This window comes from Strix aluco, chromosome 25 (assembly GCF_031877795.1).
Source record: "Strix aluco isolate bStrAlu1 chromosome 25, bStrAlu1.hap1, whole genome shotgun sequence".
NCBI classification, from domain to species: Eukaryota; Metazoa; Chordata; class Aves; order Strigiformes; family Strigidae; genus Strix; species Strix aluco.
In genome coordinates this window covers 5,311,994-5,333,158 of record NC_133955.1, presented here as the reverse complement: position 1 = coordinate 5,333,158, position 21,165 = coordinate 5,311,994, and the positions used below count along the sequence as shown (strand labels likewise).

The window sequence follows — 21,165 nt, the reverse complement described above, 5'->3', positions numbered from 1 at the left end:
AATGAAAGAATCGTTCAGTCTCAGCGTCCCACCTGTCCTTAAAGATGATTTCCAGACTGCAGCTAAAGGAGTTTGTGTCAGTACTGAAAACTCTTATTTGTTCTGGAATCAACTCTTGGACAAATGAAAGATGCATCTAGTTTCCAAGGCTAAACATCTAGCACCTTTCCTGATCCCGAAACTTTTCTTTTTGCTTGGTGCACATTTATTTAGAAAAAGAAAGTAGTTAGTGTCAACAGATCTGTACAGATGTCTTTAATCAGTTTCCAAATGTGTAACAATGGTACAAAGAAACATAATAAAGTCATGTGTTTTATTTTAACACCCTTTTAGGGTCAAGAGCCAAATTGTTTCTGCTGCGTTTGGTTCTTGAAGCTGTTATAGGATCTTGCCATAAGTTTTTCCAGGATTATGAGCTATGCAAAAAAAAAAAAGAAAGTAGTGTTTGACCCAGTATTTAAATACTATAAGTGATTTGTAATGTGAGAAATTTCAAATTGTCTCTAGAACATTACTGGCTAAACTAGTGTTCTTATTTTCCTTTTATTTCCTATTACTTTATTTCAGTTTTAACTCATCTTTAGTTGTATTGCAGTGCAGCTCCATGCTTCCTCTGGTACCTCTTCTCCATACGGAGCAATTAAGTTGTTCCTCCTCCCCTCTTTTCCTCCCCCCACCCATTATCTGGAGAAAAAAAGATATAAGTAGGTGAGAAAGGACGAGTTTATAGATATTTCTTAAAATGAGATCTACCTTGATGGAAAAAAATTGCGAAACCAAGAAATAAACCTGATATACTGTAATTGCAGAGAGAAGAGTTCTGTTTGTTTCCAAGACCTTAAAACGTAAGGTGTTAATTCTCCATCATTAAACCCTCTTGTTGCTCATGGCTTGTCACATCAACCACATAAATGTCTGTTCAGTTCTTGCAATATCTGAAATAGCTCCCGCCCTGTAATCTTTGCAAGGTTTGTTTTCCCCTTGTGCAACTGTTTACAGGTTCTGACTCATCTTGGTGTTTTCCTTTAATCAGAGCTTCGTAATTTCTCCTGTTAGTGTGTTCTTTTTATTCTTGCTGGTAGGTTGTGGCAAGCTATTTGTTTACCTATGTAAAAGAGAGGAAGAAATTTTGTTCTTAGTCATGTGCATGTCTTTCAGTGACTGACTTAGCAGTCTGTTTGCCTGTGGGATGGCAGGGCTGAACCTGCAGACACTCCAGCTGCCTTTAGTACACGTGTTGCACAATGCGAGAGAGCCAATTTTAATCCTTTTTTCATGGAAGGGGTCAAAAATGTGAGTCGGTAACTGGCGTCTTTAATGTGAAGAAGAAATCCTCCAGCGTGGCGCGTGGAGAAGCTCGGCTCGCGGCAGCCAGGTGCGTGGAAAGCGAGCCTGCTGCGCGCTGTCGTGAGCAATGCAGATGCTCAGGCAGCCTGCTCTGCCTTCTCAGCTTTGACACGAAAACCACACCGATGACAAGCGGGAGATCTTATTTGAGGAAGTTGAAAAGTCGTATCATTTAAGTGGTTTGGGTTAAATAAACACCGTTTCTTTTGAACTTGCAGAGCGGCCAAGCGTGTATGGTATTGGGGCTTAGATTTGCGAGGGAAGTATCCATAGATACCTAAAGAGAAACAGGTGGGGAATATCACATGCAGTATCAAAGATGCTTTTGTGCTGAGAATTACTGAATTAAGGTGTAACAGAGCTGCTTTGTTAGCTGACCAACGTTGTTAAAATCTCTTTCCTTTTTCAAACAGGAAATCTTGCTGGCCCACACAGGAAAAGCAAAAGCAGTTGACAAAAGGCTTGTAATTTATATACTGACAGCCTACTTCATTGTTAAACATGATTCTTTAATGCACTGTATCTGGTGTGTGATTGATTTCCTTGTAGGCTGTTACCCAGCTGAAACTAGCAACATATCAGCATTGTTTCTTTTTCCTTGGAAATTGAGGATAAATTCAGTGCTCTTTGAAAATACTGGGTCCTGAGACCTTGCAGAGCTGGTGAGCGACTGCGCTTGGCAGCTGTTTAATCGCTCTCTAGAAAATTGTATTTATAAGGCCCCTTTTTTGTTACACGGTACAAATCTCGGCTGTGCTGGTGAGACTCAAGGGTTAAATTCCCAACACTGTCGCATATGGCAGTGAGCAGAATCACAGATGTTGATGATACAACATAATTAGTATTCTTTTATGTAAATGAAGGCTGTCAATGTTACCATAGTGTCTATACTCTTTCAAGCTGGAATCTATGCCACTTGGTCAAACCAAGGCTAGACGGGATTATTCCACAATTTTCTATCAAGACCTGATCAGAAAAATAAAGAGGAAAGAGGGGAAAAAAGGTCAGGGAGGAAGGTGAGAGGAAGGTGGGAAGGGATGTTTCCAACTTGGAAGGAAGAGACCAAATCAGTCCTTTGTTTAGTCTAGGATTGCCAAAAGTGCCTTTCCAGATCCTAGGATCTGCGAGTGAATGAATGCAGCCCAAAGGAGAGGTGTACCAGATTTCTGAACTGTTTTAAATAAACAGCTAAAATGGTTATTTAGACGCTGCAGAATCCTTCTGTGGAGATAAATTCTGAAGTGGCCACTTGTGCTTTAATCTGAACTGGAGAAGAGTTAAAGAATAGAAGAGCTTTGATTTTTCTTTAACATATTCCATCTTTAGCAGCAGTGTCACTGGAAAAAGATAGTAATTAAAGTAAATTTGCGTAATTTGGGGACCGCTAAAAATATGTTTTCTTAACCCGATCGGATAGGTTTTCTGCATACCAATCGAGGCAACTGTTCAATACCTATCCTAAAGCTTTGGGAAAGCATGCTGTGGCCTTCGTTATGTTAAACTTTGCCCCTCGTAAAATGATATTTTTTTAACTAAATATTCTGTATGCCAGATCTGACACTCTCTGTGACATCTGTAACCACTTTGTGCCTATTATTGCTGTCCCTCCTAATACTACTTTGTATTGTATTCAAGTGCTGTAGTCGTAGATTTGTAAGCAAGTTAATTTAGTCTTTCTTGGATTATTACAACAGATACATTTTTACAGTCTTTTCTCCCTTTGGCAAAATGCAGGTTTTTCCTATTTTTCTTTCCTCTGTAGTTCTTATTTTGTTGCAGTTCACACTTGACAACTATTCATTACTTCATTTTTATTGGTTGAAAAATCATCTAGAGATGAAATTTAATTCAGGACAGATTTTTTTTTTTTTCTTTCTCCCCATCTCCTCCCCCCTTCTTTCACCAAGTTATCGAAGCAGCCAAAATTGAAGTGATCACAGGAGGTGCACGTTTTTGCTCAGTTTTTTTAAGTCAGATTTTTTTCTCTGCCATATGTTGGGTCATCCACTACAAAAGACTTATGATGAAGAGGCTACATGTGATCAGCAGATTTATAGATTATCAGAAAATGAAAGCAGAAAAATGAAATTCCAGAGTGTCTCTTCCATGTGACGTTTCTTAACATCTGAGTATTTGGGTTCCTAGGTGTGTTCATGCTTTGACTTCCAGATAATTCTCTTCTCTGTAATAAATGTGTTCTCTGCAGTAACTCTTGCACTGAGGGGATTAATCGTGTTCCAAACCAACCCTGCCAGCGTTCTTAGTTTGTGTGCATCACAAGAATATTCTCTCTCTAGGGCTTTGAAGCTGTGCTGCCTTACAATGAAGAGTTAAGTAGCAATTAAATTCTCGAAGAACCGCCAAGACTCCTTTGGCTGAAATGGGGATGTTCCGTGCCCTGGATGCTGCGTGGCGGAGGAAAGGATGTTTAGACATGACTCCGTGAGTAGTGTGTGTGAGCGAGTGGGTCTGGGGGCTCTTTGGGTGCCCCGATCTCTTCCCGTTGGATCGGAGCGTTGGAGGGTCTGTACAAAAGCAACCACAGTGCTGGCGTGTGGTGTGGTGGTTCAGTTGTGCTCTTTGTACGGCTGAGTATCTTTTATAAAACATATGGACGCAGGACACGGAGTGAAAGCTTTTCGTGCCTTCTAGTTCTAGTATCCCTGCTTTCATTTCACTTTCAATATAGTAATTTAATAAATCAGTTGCTTTTTCTGTTTATGCATGCTCATGCAAACATGTCCACATGCTGATGTTCCTTTAAGTTTACTATAACACAGTATTAGATGTTTCATTTTTTTTTTCCCTGATGATTTTTTTAAACATTAAAATGTTTAGGAGGCTGTGGGAAATCAGAAAATTCAAGGGTAGCATGTAAAGCCTGCAGACTTGCAAATGCTCTGGTTATGACAATTATCTGTTTTTTTTGTGGCTTCTGCGAGAAGTTGGTAACCTCAGTGTAGTTCCTGATGACATGCATTCCGATTCCAAATTCATTTTGTATGTATCAATTTCAAGAGGGCAGCTAAAGATCAAATATGTGTGTGGACTGAATTAATCTTTTTCTCCTTGGAAGCGAGCCATTCAGGTTGGGTAAGCCGTGCTGGCAGCTGTCTGGGCTGTCCTTAGTAGACAGATACACAGTTTTATTCTGTAGACCTTGTCAATCCAATATCCTTTGCTAGTACTAAAAACTGCTTTTTAAAAGACCATGTGCAGAAATTATGTAGTTGGTTGAGGGAAAACCAGTTGGGATTGACAAGATGCGACATCTGTATTTTTATAGGTCTTTACAGCTGGTACAAAAGAGATCATTTTAAATATGTATAGTGACTCTAAGTTCCTTTTCTTTCTGTTTTTTGCCTTCCAAGGTCAAAGCAGCGAAGACTTCTGTAAGACATGGATAGATGCAAACATGTTGGGCGGCTACGACTCGCCCAGGACCACTCTATCCTGAACCCCCAGAAGTGGCACTGCGTGGACTGCCAGACAACTGAGTCGATCTGGGCTTGTCTGAAGTGCTCCCACGTAGCCTGTGGGAGGTACATCGAGGAGCATGCACTTAAACACTTTGAAGAAACCAGGCATCCATTGGCAATGGAAGTTAATGATCTGTATGTCTTTTGTTACCTTTGTGAAGATTATGTCTTGAATGATAACCCAGAGGGTGATTTGAAATTGCTGAGAAGTTCTCTGTCAGCAATTAGAAGTCAAAAACATGATCCGTCAACAAGAAGTGGCAGGACATTGCGATCAATGGCTTTGGGAGAGGACATGTGCAGCCATCAAAGGACCCCTCAGGGACAATCTCAGATGCTTACAGCTCTCTGGCACAGGCGCCAGTCCTTGCTTGCGAAGGCGCTAAGGACCTGGTTCGATAAGAGCTCTAGAGGGCAGCTGAAATTAAAAGAAAAGAAACAAATGGAGGAGTTGGAGAAAAAGAAGGAGGCAGCTAGGCAACGGCGGCAGGAGATGAAGAGACAACTCCTGGAGGAGCTGGCAAACACTCCTCCGAGGAAGAGTGCGAGGCTGTTGTCTCACGTGCACAGAGAGAACTTGATTCCAAGGAAATTCAGGGAGGTGGCGACCGCTTCCCCTACCTCACGGCAGATGCAGAGCAGCAGATTCAAACAGTTTTATTCCATCCGGCGTAAGCCTCTGATGACTCCCGGGGTAACGGGTCTAAGGAACCTGGGAAACACATGTTATATGAATTCTATTCTGCAAGTGCTCAGTCACCTCCAGAAATTTAGAGAATGTTTTTTGACACTTGATCTCTGTGAAACAGAAGAACTCTTAGCTAAAACTGTGAATGGGAAGTCTAGGATGCCTGGCAAATTGGCAAATGGGTCTGCTGCTAATGAGTCAGGGAAGACTGACAAAGTGGGATCATATGGCACGCAGAGCTTGCCAGCTGGCTTAAATGGTGGCTCCTCAATAAGCAGGAGTTTAGAACTAATACAGCCCAAGGAACCGAGTTCAAAGCACATCTCCCTCTGTCACGAATTGCACACCCTCTTCAGAGTGATGTGGTCTGGCAAGTGGGCGCTCGTGTCCCCTTTTGCCATGCTGCACTCTGTGTGGAGTCTGATCCCGGCGTTTCGAGGTTACGATCAGCAGGATGCTCAGGAATTTCTCTGCGAGTTGTTGGATAAAGTACAGCAGGAGCTGGAGTCGGAAGGAACGAAGCGCAGGATCCTCATCCCTTTCTCACAGAGGAAGCTCACCAAGCAGGTCCTGAAGGTGGTGAACACCATTTTTCATGGGCAGTTGCTTAGTCAGGTATGCACCTGTTTTTACCCAGAAATCACTTGGAGCTGTTCACACTGAGGAGCAAAGGCTCTGGTTCTTGAGGAGCCACCAGGTACATAAGAGGAGTTGCTTAGGAGCACCTTCTGAGAAAGAAATCTGATGGGTTGCTGTGCAGGTTGTCAGCATTGTTGATACTTGTCATGTGTATTGTAAATTCAGTTGACTTCTGCCACTTCAGAATGAAATCTGCACAAGTACAGAAGTTCTGAGCCCTTCGTTTTAAGTTTTTACTGTGTTTTTAAAGCATCTTTGTAGTTTTGTCCCTTCCTGGTTTTATTTCCATGGCTAGAAAGAATATGATGAAGGACAGAGAGGGCAGTCATCTTGTGCTCTAAAGAATAAGCTCTCTGTGACAATTTTTTTTAGCAGGCATATGAAAGTCATCTTGAAATACTGAGCATGCTTAACATACGTTTCTGTAGGAGATGAAAGTGCCTGTCGTGCTGCTCAGTCTCTTATTCCTGTGCTGTTCCCTTGTCTGAAATGTGTTATTCCCCACAAGGCAGACCCCGAGAGCCCAGTGCACTTTGAAAGTCCTCAACTACCTTTGCTTTCCAGGAGAAATGAAACATCTGCATAACTTGACACTCAAGTGTTTGCAAGATCAGACCATGAAGTGTATTATATGTGTGTGTTCTCATGACTATTTATATCATCCTTCTCAGTGCCAGTCTTACTAAGCTTACCCCTCATAAGAGATTACATGCACGTTGAAGATTAAAAGGTGTATTTTTCAAGTTAAAAGCTTTTGGCTTTTCAGGGAAAGGATGCTTGAAGTCGTGGTTCATTTGAATCGTCTCTGCAGTGCACGAACTTTTTGTGGCCTTCTTAACTAAACGTTCTTCATTCAGTTGTGGCTCTTGGCTCTGGATGATGGTGTGTGGTGGCTCGGGTCAGTGTTCTAGGTTCAGTGATAGGTCTCTGTTAACAGTGTGAAGGTATTCACAAATCCGTGTCATTTATCTGCTACTGTGATACACTATAAATAACTTGCCGAGCTATTTATTGTACTTTTTAAACTCTTGTGTACCTGTACTGTGTTTAATTTCAAACCACTCTATGCACAGAAGACTTCCTTCCCTATCTGCTAGCTACAGATCCATCCTGAAGTTGCTGGTGTCTTTAGTGCATGAAGCTGCAAGGTTGGAAGTTGGTTTCTGGTGGGTGGTTCTCACAATAACACAGAGTCTGACCAGATCTGCTCTCTGGTTCTGTTACCTCCTCGTTTCTGCCTCTTGTGTTTAACTGAAAACTTTTCTGCTGTTCTTATTTATATACTTTGGCATGATATGGGAAAACAAGTGCGTCTGAAATTTGTCCTTTCATGCTCCATTCATGAATAATTTTTATACAGTTAGCAGATGAAACATTAAAGGAATTATACGCTTTGAAATATGTGAGGAGAGTAGAGAAACTGTGGAAGGAAGATTGCATGATAAATGTTAGTGTGTACTTTTTGTACTAGAAAACAGATCCAAAGTGCTTGTTACCCAGCTGTGAATTGGTATTATACCTGTAATGGTGTTCATCTGAGGAAGTAAATCCCATAAAGGTGAACACTGTCTCCATTTTTTTGAGAACTGAGAAAGTAGCTCAAATTATTTGCTCAGGATAGACTTAGTGTCGTGGTTGAAACCTGGCCAGCAGCAAAACACCACGCAGCTGCTCACTCACCCTACTCCACCCCTGGGGAATTGGGGGAGAGTTGGAGGGGTAAAGGTAAGAAGACTCAGGTTGAGATAAAACCAATTTAATAATTGAAATAAAATAATAATGGTAATAAAATAGTAATAATAGAAAATACAAACGAGTAATGCACAACGTTGATTGCTCACCACCCACTGACCGAGGCCCAGCCCGTTCCCGACTTGTGATCCCAGAGGAAAGAGAATCCTGAAACCACAGTCCTGGAAGCCAGAGTGAGCTTCCCACTCAGCCCTTGCCTGTACACTGAGCATGACGTTAGGTGATACGGAATATTCCATTGGCCATTTTGGGTCCGTTGTTTTGGCTGCACTCTCCTTCCAGCTTCTTGTGTACCTGTGCCCTAGCAGGACATGAGAAGCTGAAAAGTCCTTGATTTCTTAGCAACAACTAAAAACATCAGTATGTTATCAACATTCTTCTCATATCAAATCCCACACTGAATCCAAAACACAGCACTATTCTAGCTACTAAGAAGGAAGGGAAAAAAAGAATTAGTTCTATCCCAGCTGAAAGCAGGACACTTAGCTTTCAGACTGGAAATAAGTGGTGTTTCTCTTGACTCACAGATCAGCTTTATGTCTGTGAAACTGCACTGCGTTTTGGGCATAAACTTACTCTTTAGATGTGAATGTAAATGCCAGTCTGCGGGTGTACACGTACATAACTTCATTTGTGTCTACACGTTTCATTCCCAGGTCACCTGCATAACGTGCAACTACAAATCCAACACCGTTGAGCCCTTTTGGGATCTTTCCCTGGAATTCCCCGAGCGCTATCATTCTATCGAGAAAGGGATCGTCCCTGTTAATCAGGCAGAGTGCATGCTGACAGAAATGTTGGCCAAGTTCACCGAGACCGAAGCTCTGGAAGGGAGGATATATGCGTGCGACCAGTGCAACAGTAAGTCAGATGCTGCTGCTGTCTCTGCCATTAGAAGCACCGTCTGTTTTTCCGAGTGAGCGGTTTCTGATGCGTGTTTTGTGTGTCTGAAAACATATATTGTGGCCTATATGTATAGGGAAACTCCGTTCTTCCTTGCTGCTCATGCTGTTTTGTTTCCTTCTGTTGGTAGCTTCTGCTCCTTTGGGCACCAGTTTGGATCTGATCTGTCATTTTTCTCTCATCTCTGCCGTTCAGCAGTGCAGTTTACTAAGGGTTTAATGTGACCCTGTTCAGAACTGCTCTCGTTGCTTGTGTTGGAGGGAAAGGCAACTTCAAGAATGTTTTGGGGGAGAGGGGATTGGATTTAGAGATAAAAGAAGGAACCTTATCCCCTATGGTTTGCTCGTCTCTGCATGGCAGGAAGGCTTTTATAACAAGTCATCTGTATGCTGCTTGTTCTTGATTGAATCAAGAACCAGAATTGAATCAATTAGCCAGAAATCACAAATGCAGAATTCTCAAGGTCTGCTGCCAGGTTAGAGTTTCTGTCTCTCTGTAGGCGTTTTGTCAAGAAGCAATGAACTGACATTATTCTGGGCGTCTCGGGTTAATGCATTACCCGTTAATATGAATGCCCGTGTTTGCTGCGCTCAGCTAGAAGATGACTTCTGCTTTCCTGTAGTAGGTCTGAGTGTAAGGTCATTATATGCCTGAAAATAATTTCAGCCTTGTGCATAATCATGCAGCTCAGCTACCCTGATAAGCTGGATTTGAAATTTTATTCATGCAGGTATTTATGGCAAATGTTCATCCCCTTGGGAGGAAAATGCCAATAATTTGACTTACATTGCAACTAAACAGCTGATGTAGCAAATATTTGTAGAGATCTGTTCTCTATCAACTTGCAAATCTGTTACCAAACATCTTCACAAAGCGTTAGGAAGTAATCGTTGACTAGATGTTCTTGAAACAAAGCCAGATATCATTTGAACAGATTCTGATTCACAAACAATGTTCACAAAGTGTCGATATGGATGAGTACAGCTTCCTCTTAACTCCGTTTTGTTTGATTCTTTGTGGAAGCCTGAATTTTAACAGTTACTTCAGAGTTAAATGGCTAAGGAAACATAAGCAGCTGAAAAAAAAAAAAGTCAGGGAAAGGCAACCAGCCTGCGTCTAGGTGCCAAAAACTATTGGGGGCACTGCTTGTCAGACGTGACGGAGGAGGAGCAACCCATCTGTTCTGAACTGGTGCAGTGAGGTGCAGAAATCTAATTAACAGGTACATTTCTTATTGGAAGCTCTGAAAGCCACCTGTCTTCCTCCTGGTACAGTCGTATGTTCAGTGTCCTGGAAAGAGTAATCACTGGGAAGAGGAACCTTTTTTCCTCTTCTCAGTTTTGGTTCAGCAGTTGTTTTACATTCTTGGGCAGGCAGAAACCCTGCGAGAGGTTCCAACCTTGCTGGAAGCGTTTTCCTCTGACTTGTATTAATATTTTTGAGCTAGTGAAGCTTGCTACTACAAGCCTTATTCTAGTGGTATAAGATGATCAAAGTAGTAGACAGAATACAATGTCAGTTTGCCTGTTGAAACTACTACAACCCTAGCTCTCTTTGACCCTAACTGTCTTAATATTTCTGGTGTATTTCTCAGAGCAAAATGTCAGCGTGAGCAGCTTGAAGGTGGTATCTGATTGTGTGATTATGAGCATCACAAAAGTGAAAAAGTTTAAGTATTTTTAAACGTGTGAGTGTCGATCCTAGAGAAGTTCCTGCTCTTTGAAGGAATGATGGACTTGCATGTCCATCCTGAGTGAGTGGGAGCTGGGCTACTGCTAGTGGGGAAAAAAAAAAAAAGAGTTCATAATGTGCTCTTTTCCCCTTCTGAAAATTTATTACACTCCTAACAATCTTTGCCTTGATTTTTTTTTTTTTTTTTTGGCTAGGCAAACGGCGAAAGTCTTCTCCTAAACCTCTTGTTCTGAGCGAAGCTAAAAAGCAGTTAATGATCTACAGACTACCTCAGGTCCTCCGACTGCACCTTAAACGATTCAGGTGAGTGGGGCACACTGTATAACGTCAAGCGAGTGACTTGCCTCTGTCTTTTTGGAAAGAAATAATTAGTGTGGGCCCATAACTTCTGTCGCTTTCTGGGGAATGCACGTGTATACCCATTCTACCCAAACCAGATGTGTGATACCCTCTCAGAGCACTACTTACGTTACAATCAGTAGCTTGTTTGTGGCATGTTTTCTACTCTACACACAACATTTTGTGAAAATTAATGCGGATTTCCTTGTATTGTACTCAGTGGTATCTGAGTTTGCAGGCAACTTGAAACTATGGCTGTGAGCCTGGTGAACTGATGAGTGAGATGTTTGTTGAAGCTGGAAGCCTCTGATAGTTAAATGTCAATATTATGTATTTACCTGTTGAATACAATGTAGCAGACAAAGTTCAAAATGTTATGAAATGTTTCTAAAATGGTTGGCATAGGCAACTGAGGTGTGTGGTGTTTATAAATATAAAAGTATATTATAAAAGTAAATATATAAAGTATTTTAAATGCTGTTTGACCGTCACAGTAGGTGTTTGGGGTTTTTTTGTGTTCAGCTGTTGCAAATCTCAGCAATATCCTGACTGTAACAAATGGGCATCCATGGTGGAATCAGCTGTATGCGAAAGATGACTGTAGCAGATGTTAGAGTGAAAAGAGAAGGAAAAAAGTCTATGATGCCTGCTTGACCCTAGCAGGGAAAGCTCTTCAGAGTTGTTTAGCGGTGGCTACTTTTGTGTGCATCTTCCCGCAGCCCTGTACCACTGTCGAGAAGCAGGATCCCGAGTCTTTGATTTGTGCCCTTGTGTTTGCAGGTGGTCTGAACGTAATCACCGTGAGAAGATTGGGGTCCATGTCCTCTTTGACCAGGTATTAAACATGGAACCTTACTGCTGCAGGGACTCTCTCTCCTCTCTTGACAAAGAGACCTTTGTCTATGACCTCTCCGCTGTGGTGATGCATCACGGGAAAGGGTTTGGCTCAGGACACTACACAGCATATTGCTACAACACAGAGGGAGGTGCGTGTGCCTTGTTACGGGGGAAACAAATTCAAGAAACTCGTGTTTTATTCCACAGACGTAGGGTGTTGTAAAGCTTTATGATCAGAATTGTTTGGAATCAAGTTTCCTGACATTCGGTAGTTTGTTTCCCAGAATGTATTGCTAGTAACATGGGGTTGTTTTTTTAAAAAATTTTTTTTTATTTTTGCATAAAGCTACAGATTGCTGCTCTTTGCTTTGCGGCCCTTCGGAATGCCTTTTATTGCTTGCTGTTAACAGCATGAATGCTTCATTTTCTCCTGCGATGTAAATCCATGGAGCCGCTCCAGCTGGGTGTCTTTTCTCAGTATCCTTGGGATGATGAGATAAACAGAAAGTGTTTTGAAACTGGACAGGAACTATTCATGAATAACATCCGCGGGGTTTTTGTGAATTTCCAGCAGTCTCTTTTTGCAGCTGAATTAGTATTGAGTCCGTCTTCTGACTTGTGGAGAAAGAGGTACAAATTGGTTATCTCCAAGGAATTTGTATTCTCCTAATTGAGTTTTTGTGCTATAATATACAATTGGTTGAATTATGATTTGGTATTTCTAAACTCTGTTAACAGCACAGAAGTGACCAAAATGTTTTCCAGATTAGAAACTCCTTTCTAAACTGTCTGTAGAGGAAAAGATAGAGAAGCCTTTTCTCCTCCATTGCCCTTTTTCTCTGTGGATGTTTCCTATGAAGAGTTCCAAAATGCCTTCAGAAGGAATTATGCCTCCCTTAACGTCCTCTTTCTCACTTTGATTCCTAGGTTTTTGGGTCCACTGCAATGACTCCAAACTGAATGTATGTAGCGTGGAGGAGGTGTGCAAAACCCAGGCCTACATTCTTTTTTACACTCAAAGAACAGTGCAGGACAAAGCAAGAATCTCAGAAAAACAACTCCAAGCTCAGGTGCCGTCCAAAAATAGTGATAAGGACAGAAGACTGACATTCCCATGATGGGGAGCTCTGTAACTCAATCAACAGTTGTTTTTTAAAACCATTGGCGTTCACATCTTTCCTCTTTGTAGGAAAAAAGGCTCGCTGCAGGAAGGGGATCAGATCATCATGTTTGCCGGCCAGGGCCTGGAAAAGCATATCGAGCTGTGCAATTCTGACACATAAGATTGTAGTCAGAATCTTGTTTTTAAAGCATCTTGTTGTTAAATTATGCTCACAAAATGAAATGAGAAAGTTTGATGCTGTATATCATTCATCTCGTATCAGAAAGGAATTGCGTAAGGCGTGTAACAAATGAGCACAACCAGGAAATAGAAGCATTCAACTGGCTTCAAAAACCTTCAGTACCTAGTAATGCTGATAAAACTCCAGAAGGAACAGGTATAGTACCCTGCCCTTTAATTGCCATTCACATTTCCAGGGTTTGAATCCCACAGTCACCCAGGTATTAATTTGAACGGTTGTTGGATAGATGGAGTTGACTGCCCTGAGCGCCATTCTTGCTGGAGAAATGTTTAACGTTCTTCTACCGGAGAAAATATTCCCCCAGGCCTCAGCTATCTCTGTGATACCAATTTCTTTGCCATCAGCTGAGGACAAACCCATGGCTGGCAAGCTTTGTCAACAGCTCTTTTTCTCAGTGTTACTGGGGCTGCGGGCACACTTGGTGGTTTATTCTCTGGGCTGAACTGAATTGGCAGCTAAATTCACTAGGAATGTGATTTTAAAACAGTTCTGCTCCGGAGAAAGTCTGTTTAAAAAAACAAAACCCTGTAATAAAACAGGAATGTACCTGTGTGTCATATCTGTTTACAGTGGCAGCAAAAATAAAGCCTATACTACAGGCTTCTGCTGGCATAACTTGGTCATCAGGATTATCGAGAAGTCTGAGCCCTGGCTTGCACAGCTGTGACAGCAGAAGCAGGTAGCATGGAGGCATCTTACACTGGCAAACTAGCACTTTTTTACAAATGTGGCTTGTTTTCCTCAGGGGAACAAGGTGGTGGTAATACCACAAAGGTGGGAGACACAGCTAGCTTCTGTTACAGCTTCTGTAATGGAATATTCATTAATTGCAGTGGTCACACAAAGCCCAGACTAACTGAAGGCAGTGAGGTTTGCACGGGTGTCGCGAGCAGAATTCAGCCTGTGAAATCTTTATTTCTGCTGGGACATAAAGGGAAGGAATGTAGTTAAATCTCAAATTCCGTGTTGAGTTTGAAAGGCTACAAAAATGTCTGTATCTGTAATCATCTTGATTTTAGAATTCTATGAGAAACATAGGGCCTTAGTTGACTATTTATAGTCACTTCTCAGCCTACAGTTGTACCTCAGGTGTTTTTATAATTTGGGGTTGGGCTGTTCACATTTCATGTTTTAATCAAATCTGAATATGTAACTGCAAAGAGACGTGACGTCATTCAATCTTGATGGTCAGTTGTTTTTTTTAAAGTGGTTAAAGGTGAAGTAATCTAAAATATGAGGTTCTTCAAAAAAATTGGTTGCATTTCCAGGCAGAGAAGTTCTGAAAGTGTGTTTCTCTTCCTCCCTCTTCTTTTATTCTTGTCAGCATTTGCTCATCAGACACACACTGACAATCCTACGTTGTTGTTGGAGGGGGTGAAGAGGTAAGTTTCCCAAATGCCACTACTGTGACTTCTAATCTCCTGTCCTGTGAGCAAATTGGTCTTTCTTACTTTGGCTGCTGTTAATCACGTCAGCCATGCAGAGATGAACACATCAAACAAGAAACTTTTATTTTGTCAGAGCACAGTGTCATGCTAGGTCTCCTCTGTCCTTAAAGTTTCCCATTTATTGTATGTCTGAGCAACATGCTGCTTTTTGAGCCTACAAAACCTGTCTTTTTGACAATTAAATATAGTTTTGAGATCATATACTGTTATTTTTTGGGGGACAAGACAATTTGAAACAGTCCTATGGGAACTGATTAAAAAGTTTTAGTTTTGGTTCTCTAAAATGTGGCAAGGTCTGGAAGGATTTCTTAGGAATGTCTGTATATCTATGTATTTACTAGGTAGGGGATTTTTTTTGTGCTACCAGTAAATAAAATTAATAAAAATGCAACAGGCCAAATTGAGATCCAGTAAATGTGACTGCTGATTGCAGGGGACGCCGAGTTGCGTTCAGAACAGATAAAAGCTGACATTCCTGAAAGAATCAAAATCAAGTGCTTGTGATTATCAGATACATGATGGATTCTTTTCCAGAGCAAAACATAAGCTCTGTGAAGACTATGTGTCTCAAAAAGAAAATTAAAGGAAAAGTAGTGCTTAAGATTGCCTTTTTAATCGAAGAGGTGGAAGGGAAAACTGGTATTTTTCCCATGCATCTGTCCTTCCAGGCCTACCTACCCTTTAAGAGGATTATGTTCTTCTAAATGACAGTCATGGTTTGCTATGACTACCAAATGGTACGTTCACTTTCTGAATCCCTTAGCCACACCGGCCCCGTTTGTATAAAAATCCGATAAAAGGCGAAGCGTTAGTTACTGCAGTGAGCCGAGACTCTTCGCTATGAACGCTCATCTTTTGACTGAGTGTTTTGCGTTAATATCCGAATTCAGGTGTAAGACAGTTGTCACGTGGATCGAGTGGGGAGCTGGGAGCGTACCTGTAGCCGTTGCTGCATCTGATTGCCCGAGCAGATTTTGTAGCATTTGCTGGTGACATCTTTTGACATTAGTGGCCTCTCCATGTGACGTTAGCCTAGTTGTGCTGAGATGTGGAGATACTGCAGTCAGAAAAATGATTGCCCTGATAGGGAAGGAATGAATTATACTTCAAAGTAAATAAACTTGCTTTTTCCAACACTGTGAGGTTTCTGTAATATTTAGCTTTTATTTGGAAGCGATAGCGTATAGCATTTTTTATGCTGTTTGGTTTATATTTGTCTACTGCAGGCTTCTTTATATAGGCATAGCCCAGTGCTCCCTCCATGGTGGACACTGTTTTATAGTGTCCTGTTTGCCAGAAATTCTGATTGGAAGTTACCTCTCTACGTCAGTAAGATGGAAATACTACTTGCAACTACAGTAAAGCCCACTTAAGTGACAAAGGGCAGCCTGTAAAGCAAACTTTGTCCCTCCTTTAGCAGTATGGCTTCAAATCCTGCTAATACACCGATGCGTATTTAGAATAATTCCAGATTTAGGCTCTGCTTCTGCAAACACACAGGCAGATGATGTAACTTAACTCGTGCGTGGAGTTCAGTGGCCACAGTCGTGAGTTGCAAGCTAAGTGTCTGCAACATAAAAACTTTATTTTGGTTCGACCGGGAGCAGAATTGGTTTCCCTGAGTAGCGGCGTTCCTGGACTGGGGTTCCAGTCTTGTAGCAAGGAGTCAGTTGCCTTGGGAGATGCTCAGGGCGAGTGTGAGGTCCTTGCAGGTTATTGTCCGAGGGCATAGGAAGCCACTGTATGCTGGCAGATTGTCAGGCTCCTGAGCATGCAGTCTTTGGGACAGAACTGTTCCCAACATACCCTTATTCCATTCAACTTGTAAGTAAATTGGCATTCCTTAATTTTGCGTTTTTAAGAATGAAGAATCGTAATGTATTCATGGCCAGGTATGATACAGCATCCGCTGTAGTTGTTGGAAACCACTTTCTTTTAGCTAACTTTATTCCACTAGCAAGTTAGTTACATAAATTTGCCTTTATGTTATCCCTTTACTGCCTGTATTCCACTATGCATACTGCAAAAACAGTTTCTCTGCAAAGCACTGGAAAAAACAATTTTTTTCCCCCATTAGTTCTGACCAGAACAATTCTCTGGTCTGGCTTTGAAATGGATAATGTGAGGCAGCAAATGGAATAATGCATATTAAATGCTTGACATCAAACTTTTCTGGGTGGCAGTACCACCCCCACTTAGGGACTTCCAGATGGTTTTTTGAGTGTAGGAATAAAATTGGAAATGGTAAAAGCATTAAGTGTGTCCTATGGACTCGCTATCAGGAGGTTTTTTTGCTTTTAGAAGGCAAGGCTTCTAGCGTAAATATTGTCCTGGTGGTAATTTAGAAACTCTTTTATTGATTGTAACGTCCCCAGGCCTGAATATGCTTAATTGCATCCCAATGAGAGACTAATGAAACTTCTGGCTGTTGCCAGATTACCCTGGGACGAGGTCCAGCAGAAGTCAGTGGTGGTGCAGAATGAGAACTACGTAAGCAAGAGACAGGGAGATTAGCTTTACCTGCCAGTACAATTTTGTGAACTAATTTTGTATGACTCCTTAGATTTGGTGCCTTGTATCAATAATATTTTGCATGGGACAGAAACGTTGGGAAATAAGTTGTGAATTCCCCCCTCCTGACCGAAGCAGCAGATTTGTGTGTTTTTACAAGTACTCAGTATCACTGACACTTTTACATTTCGTCTCTGTATGGAATGAAGCTCAGCAGCCAGCTCAGAAGCTAGTATTTTAGTGTTACATGTTTGAAATCTCGGTATTTGTAATACTTCACATAACAGCTTGTTCAAAGGAGGATTAGATTTGGCCTTTGAGATTTTCTTACATCACCCAGGCCCCTCCAGTCTGGTCAGTAAGTTGACGTGTGTCAGAGCATGTAGCATAGGGCAAGGAATAAAAACTCCAGTGGGGTTTTTGCTAGAGTAGCTGTAGCTTTGGGAAGCACCTTCTGTTACAAACCTAATGCTAATTGCTGGTTTAGAAAAGAAAAAAATACCATTCCCATTGTCATGGCAGTGTTTGCACAGGCTTCCTCTTAGCAGCTTAGTAAATCCTTCCACACGTGAGCAAAAGCATGCCGTGGTAATGCCTGCATAAATTTAATATGCAACAGATACAGTGTGTAAGGTGGCCAAGTGTCCCTTCTTCAAAGTAAATAGTAAAACCCAAGCACCAGCTCTGAACACTGCCTTTTTGTGTGCGTCTAATCCCTTCAGCGGCTTGGAGATCAGGTAGGACGGATTTAGGTGGATAATTTATTGCCTGTGGGAATATAAAACCTCAATTCAGCGGGTTTTTTGGTGTCTGTTACATTAATATTGATACCTGTTTATTGCAGATGGGAATGTGAAGCATTGTAGCAAGCTTCTAAATTTATAAAACCACGTTTAAATGATCAAACGCTGCGTACGTTACCTGTGCCAACTAGTGATTATTTGTCTCAGTTGATTTTAGGGGTGTGCTTTTAGGCTGCTCCTTCTGTTGTACTGATTTTTATTTTGTGTGTGTATGGATTCCACGTGTGAGCCAGAATTCTTTCAAAAGAGTTCTTAAGTCATACAAATGAGCTTTGCAATGTATGTTTCCAAAAGGGGGGAAAAAGAAGGAAAAAAAAGGAGGGAAAAAAAAAAAAAAAAAAGGGGCCCATGATTGACTTTAACCACTGTTAACTATTTATTGTTCTAGGATACAAGAATGCATTGCAGTTACAAAGTGCTGTACCCTGAGGGTTCTTCTTGAACTGCCCTACTACTGATTCTGTGCAGGCTGGGAGTAGGGAAGGAGTTGGGGTGGATGAAATGACCAGTAAAAACAAAGCCAAGCCAACCACAGCAGTAAGCCGTGATCTCAGTTTAGATGAGACAGGAAGCGTCTGCCAAGGGGACGCTGTGTGTCAGAGCACTGCGTGTTTGCAGGCAGAGACATTAACAAAATCCAAACGCAGTCTCATTAGCAGCAACCTCCTGTAGTTTTTGTGGTAAAAACTTTCTCTGATCAGTAGCCTCGTACTGGCAAAACAATGGTGCTTTTCCATTACATATTACAGTTCCTAAGGAACAGTACCCCAAATTCTCACGTTTTATAAAGGAGCTACCTACTTAAAGCCCACGACGTCACTGTAAATGCTTTGCATAACTGGAAGTGAGAAAGAACATGATACAGTTGATGATTTTACCTAATTTGTAATTTTTAGTCTTGATTAACAGACTTCCAATAGAGGGGGCAAGTGGTGAATTGGATTTTTTCCCACGCGCAAGTGCTGCGCCCTGACTTGTCAAACTAGGACTGGAGTAGAAAAGACCTCCTCTTGTTTCTGTTCCTGCTTTACCACCAATTTCTGTGTGAGCCTCTCTTTTTGGGAGCATGGGGCTTCTGACTGTTGCTCCTGCTAAAGAGGAACACCCACATCCCTTCAACATGGGCAGGGTTAAGCGTGAAGTACTTAGGCTAGCCTTATTTCCTCTAGACAACCATACCCATACCATGGGGATAATCTGTGTCAGTACAAATCCGTGTTGTGTTGGTGGCTGGACAAGGGTCAAGAATGTACGATAGCATGGCCAGGCTAGAGCTACGCACGTGGGTAACGTCACCACAGGCCCCTGCTGAACGGAATCAGCAGCAGAGCAATGAGGATAACCACCCGCAAGGCTCCTTCTCTTTTGCACAGTTACTGTAGTGTTTGGGCTGCATAACTCCACACCTCTGATTTAGGAATGGCATTTTCATAGTAAGTGTCATCTTCGTTTATTAAATGGCATTACTAGGCCTGGCCCTTAAGGCTATTTCCTACTGCTACAAGATGAACCACATATTTCCACGTGAAAACCCAAGTTTTGGCTTAGTCTATCAGATGTGTAAACTACAGTAACTTACCACTGGCAACCTAGAGCCCATGTAAAAGAGAATTAGGTCCTATTTTTTCTCTGCTGAACTTCAGCTTTGTTTAAGCAGTCACAAACTCTTTAAGCCACAGCCTTCTATACATCTAACGAGCAGTTGACAGGAAAGGAACAACTTTGTTTCCAGTAAAACTTTTTTTTACAGGTCTGCCTTTCCATAAAAGAAACTTAAACAGCTTAGAAACTTCAAACAGCTTCTCAGAGAGGAGCACAGCCCGGGCGAGCTCCCGTAAGGTGCGATGGGCTTGGGGAGGACGCTGCCAGGGAGACCCCACTTCTGCTAATGCCCTGTAAGCTTCACTCTTGGCTTGAGTAAGGGCAGAATTAAAGCTAATTTTCAGCACTTTAAAAAAAGTTAATCCCGCTCTAAGTTAAGGTGGCTGGAAGGGTGTTGTTGGCAGAGGCCGGATAGAAGACGAGCAGTTTTCCCTCAGTATGAAACCCCCTGGCAGCCCTTGTGAAAACAGGAGTGAAATGCTGCGTTGCTTTCTCGGGTGAGGGGCCAGGCTGGAGCTTGGGTGGGTTTTCTGATTTTTTTCAGTGACTTCTATGGGGGCTTTAAGTTAGAACAGCCTCTAGTTTCTGCTTCAAGTTTCTGGTCCTTAAGTCACTAATGACTTAAGCTGATGTGTGCCATGCTGTGCTCATGAGTGAGACTGCCTTTGCTTCAAGGACACTCCCAGGCAGCAGCGACAAGAGAATCCAATTAATTACTGAATGTTTCTGGCAATCTGTCCAGCTGTCTCACAGCTCAGTGGAAGTGCACTGCTCCTAATCGCAGGTTCAGCAGCTTTTATTTTAGTCAAGGTTCGTTAAGATAACATCCAGTAAGTCACCTATGGCAGCCTTATGTACTTAACTGCATGAACTGCCCCCTGCCTGAACCCAGGCCTCGAGAGGAGATTAGTGTGTTCTAAATCAAAACTAAGATTAACTATAAGATGACTTAATGTTCTAATTAATCCCCTTTTCCTGCAGAAACTGTTTCTGCCTAACTTGGATTACTCATACTTCAAAAGAACTTCATTTCTTTACAGGATGTTAAAATACCCGCTTTGAAAACAGCATTTTTAAGAATCTCTATCGGTAGTGGAATGAGTTTCTCTCTGGGGCAGGTAAGGGGGCAGTTCTCGGCCACGAAACGTGGAGGCAACGCTACTTCAGAAGAATGTCTTAAACTAAAACCCCGTGCGTAAACTGTCCAAAGAATCTGAAGCCATGTTGCAGTCCTACTGCCGTAACGCTCAGGGCTGGGAAGTGATTCTGCTCCACAAACAGCATCTTGGAGGAGCTGTCGGGTAACGTACGTGAGTAAATGGCAGCCGTGGCTCCGTCAGCCTCGCGTGGTGCTTTCACTGTCCCCCCAGCAGCTTCACCACCCGCAGCTGGACTTTAAAGCTGATACTGGCAAGCTGCAGCCCCAGTCCAGGGCACTAAAATGCTATGCAACACCAAATGGCTGCTGCTTCCCACACACAGTCATCGCTCCTTTACAGGAAGTGTCCCAGCTTTATCTCATCTGGACATTTACCCAGGAAACCTTCTGGTGGTTAGAGTTTACCTAGGGCTTGTCACAGTTTTGTTTTTCCTTTGAATAAGTAGCTGATGGGTCCTGCTTACAACCCAGGACTGGACTTGTTCCTTTGTCTTTCGGGTGTGAAATAAAAATCATGTTTTTATGATTTTTTTGTAAATCTTTACTCTTTTTACACCTTGTTTTTGTAAGCTGAAGTTTCTTATTAAAAAAATGAAATTCCA

The 21,165-nt window shown here is 42.0% G+C and overlaps 2 protein-coding genes across 9 annotated transcripts in view; both read left to right on the top strand.

Annotated features, from left to right (window-relative positions):
• Positions 1 to 3,781, top strand: part of MED20 (mediator complex subunit 20) — a 26,153-nt gene extending 22,372 nt beyond the window's left edge. Inside the window, exon 5 of the mRNA XM_074850276.1 lies at positions 3,645 to 3,781. The gene's annotated coding sequence lies outside the window, so the exon portion shown is untranslated. The remainder of the gene's footprint in view (positions 1 to 3,644) is intronic.
• USP49 (ubiquitin specific peptidase 49) lies at positions 3,649 to 21,165 on the top strand. Of its 8 annotated transcripts, XR_012626384.1 has the most exons (8): positions 3,649 to 3,789; positions 4,719 to 6,129; positions 8,562 to 8,766; positions 10,695 to 10,803; positions 11,620 to 11,825; positions 12,604 to 13,175; positions 14,365 to 14,422; positions 20,445 to 21,165. XR_012626384.1 is itself a non-coding variant. In XM_074850262.1 (6 exons), exons 2-6 carry the CDS (start codon positions 4,747 to 4,749, stop codon positions 12,792 to 12,794), a joined length of 2,094 nt encoding a protein of 697 aa, XP_074706363.1. In that variant the 5' UTR covers positions 3,649 to 3,789; positions 4,719 to 4,746; the 3' UTR covers positions 12,795 to 21,165. The 8 variants fall into 8 exon arrangements, 2 of the variants coding, with proteins under 2 accessions (XP_074706363.1, XP_074706364.1); XR_012626385.1 differs by lacking the exon at positions 14,365 to 14,422; XR_012626383.1 differs by having other exon boundaries at positions 14,365 to 21,165.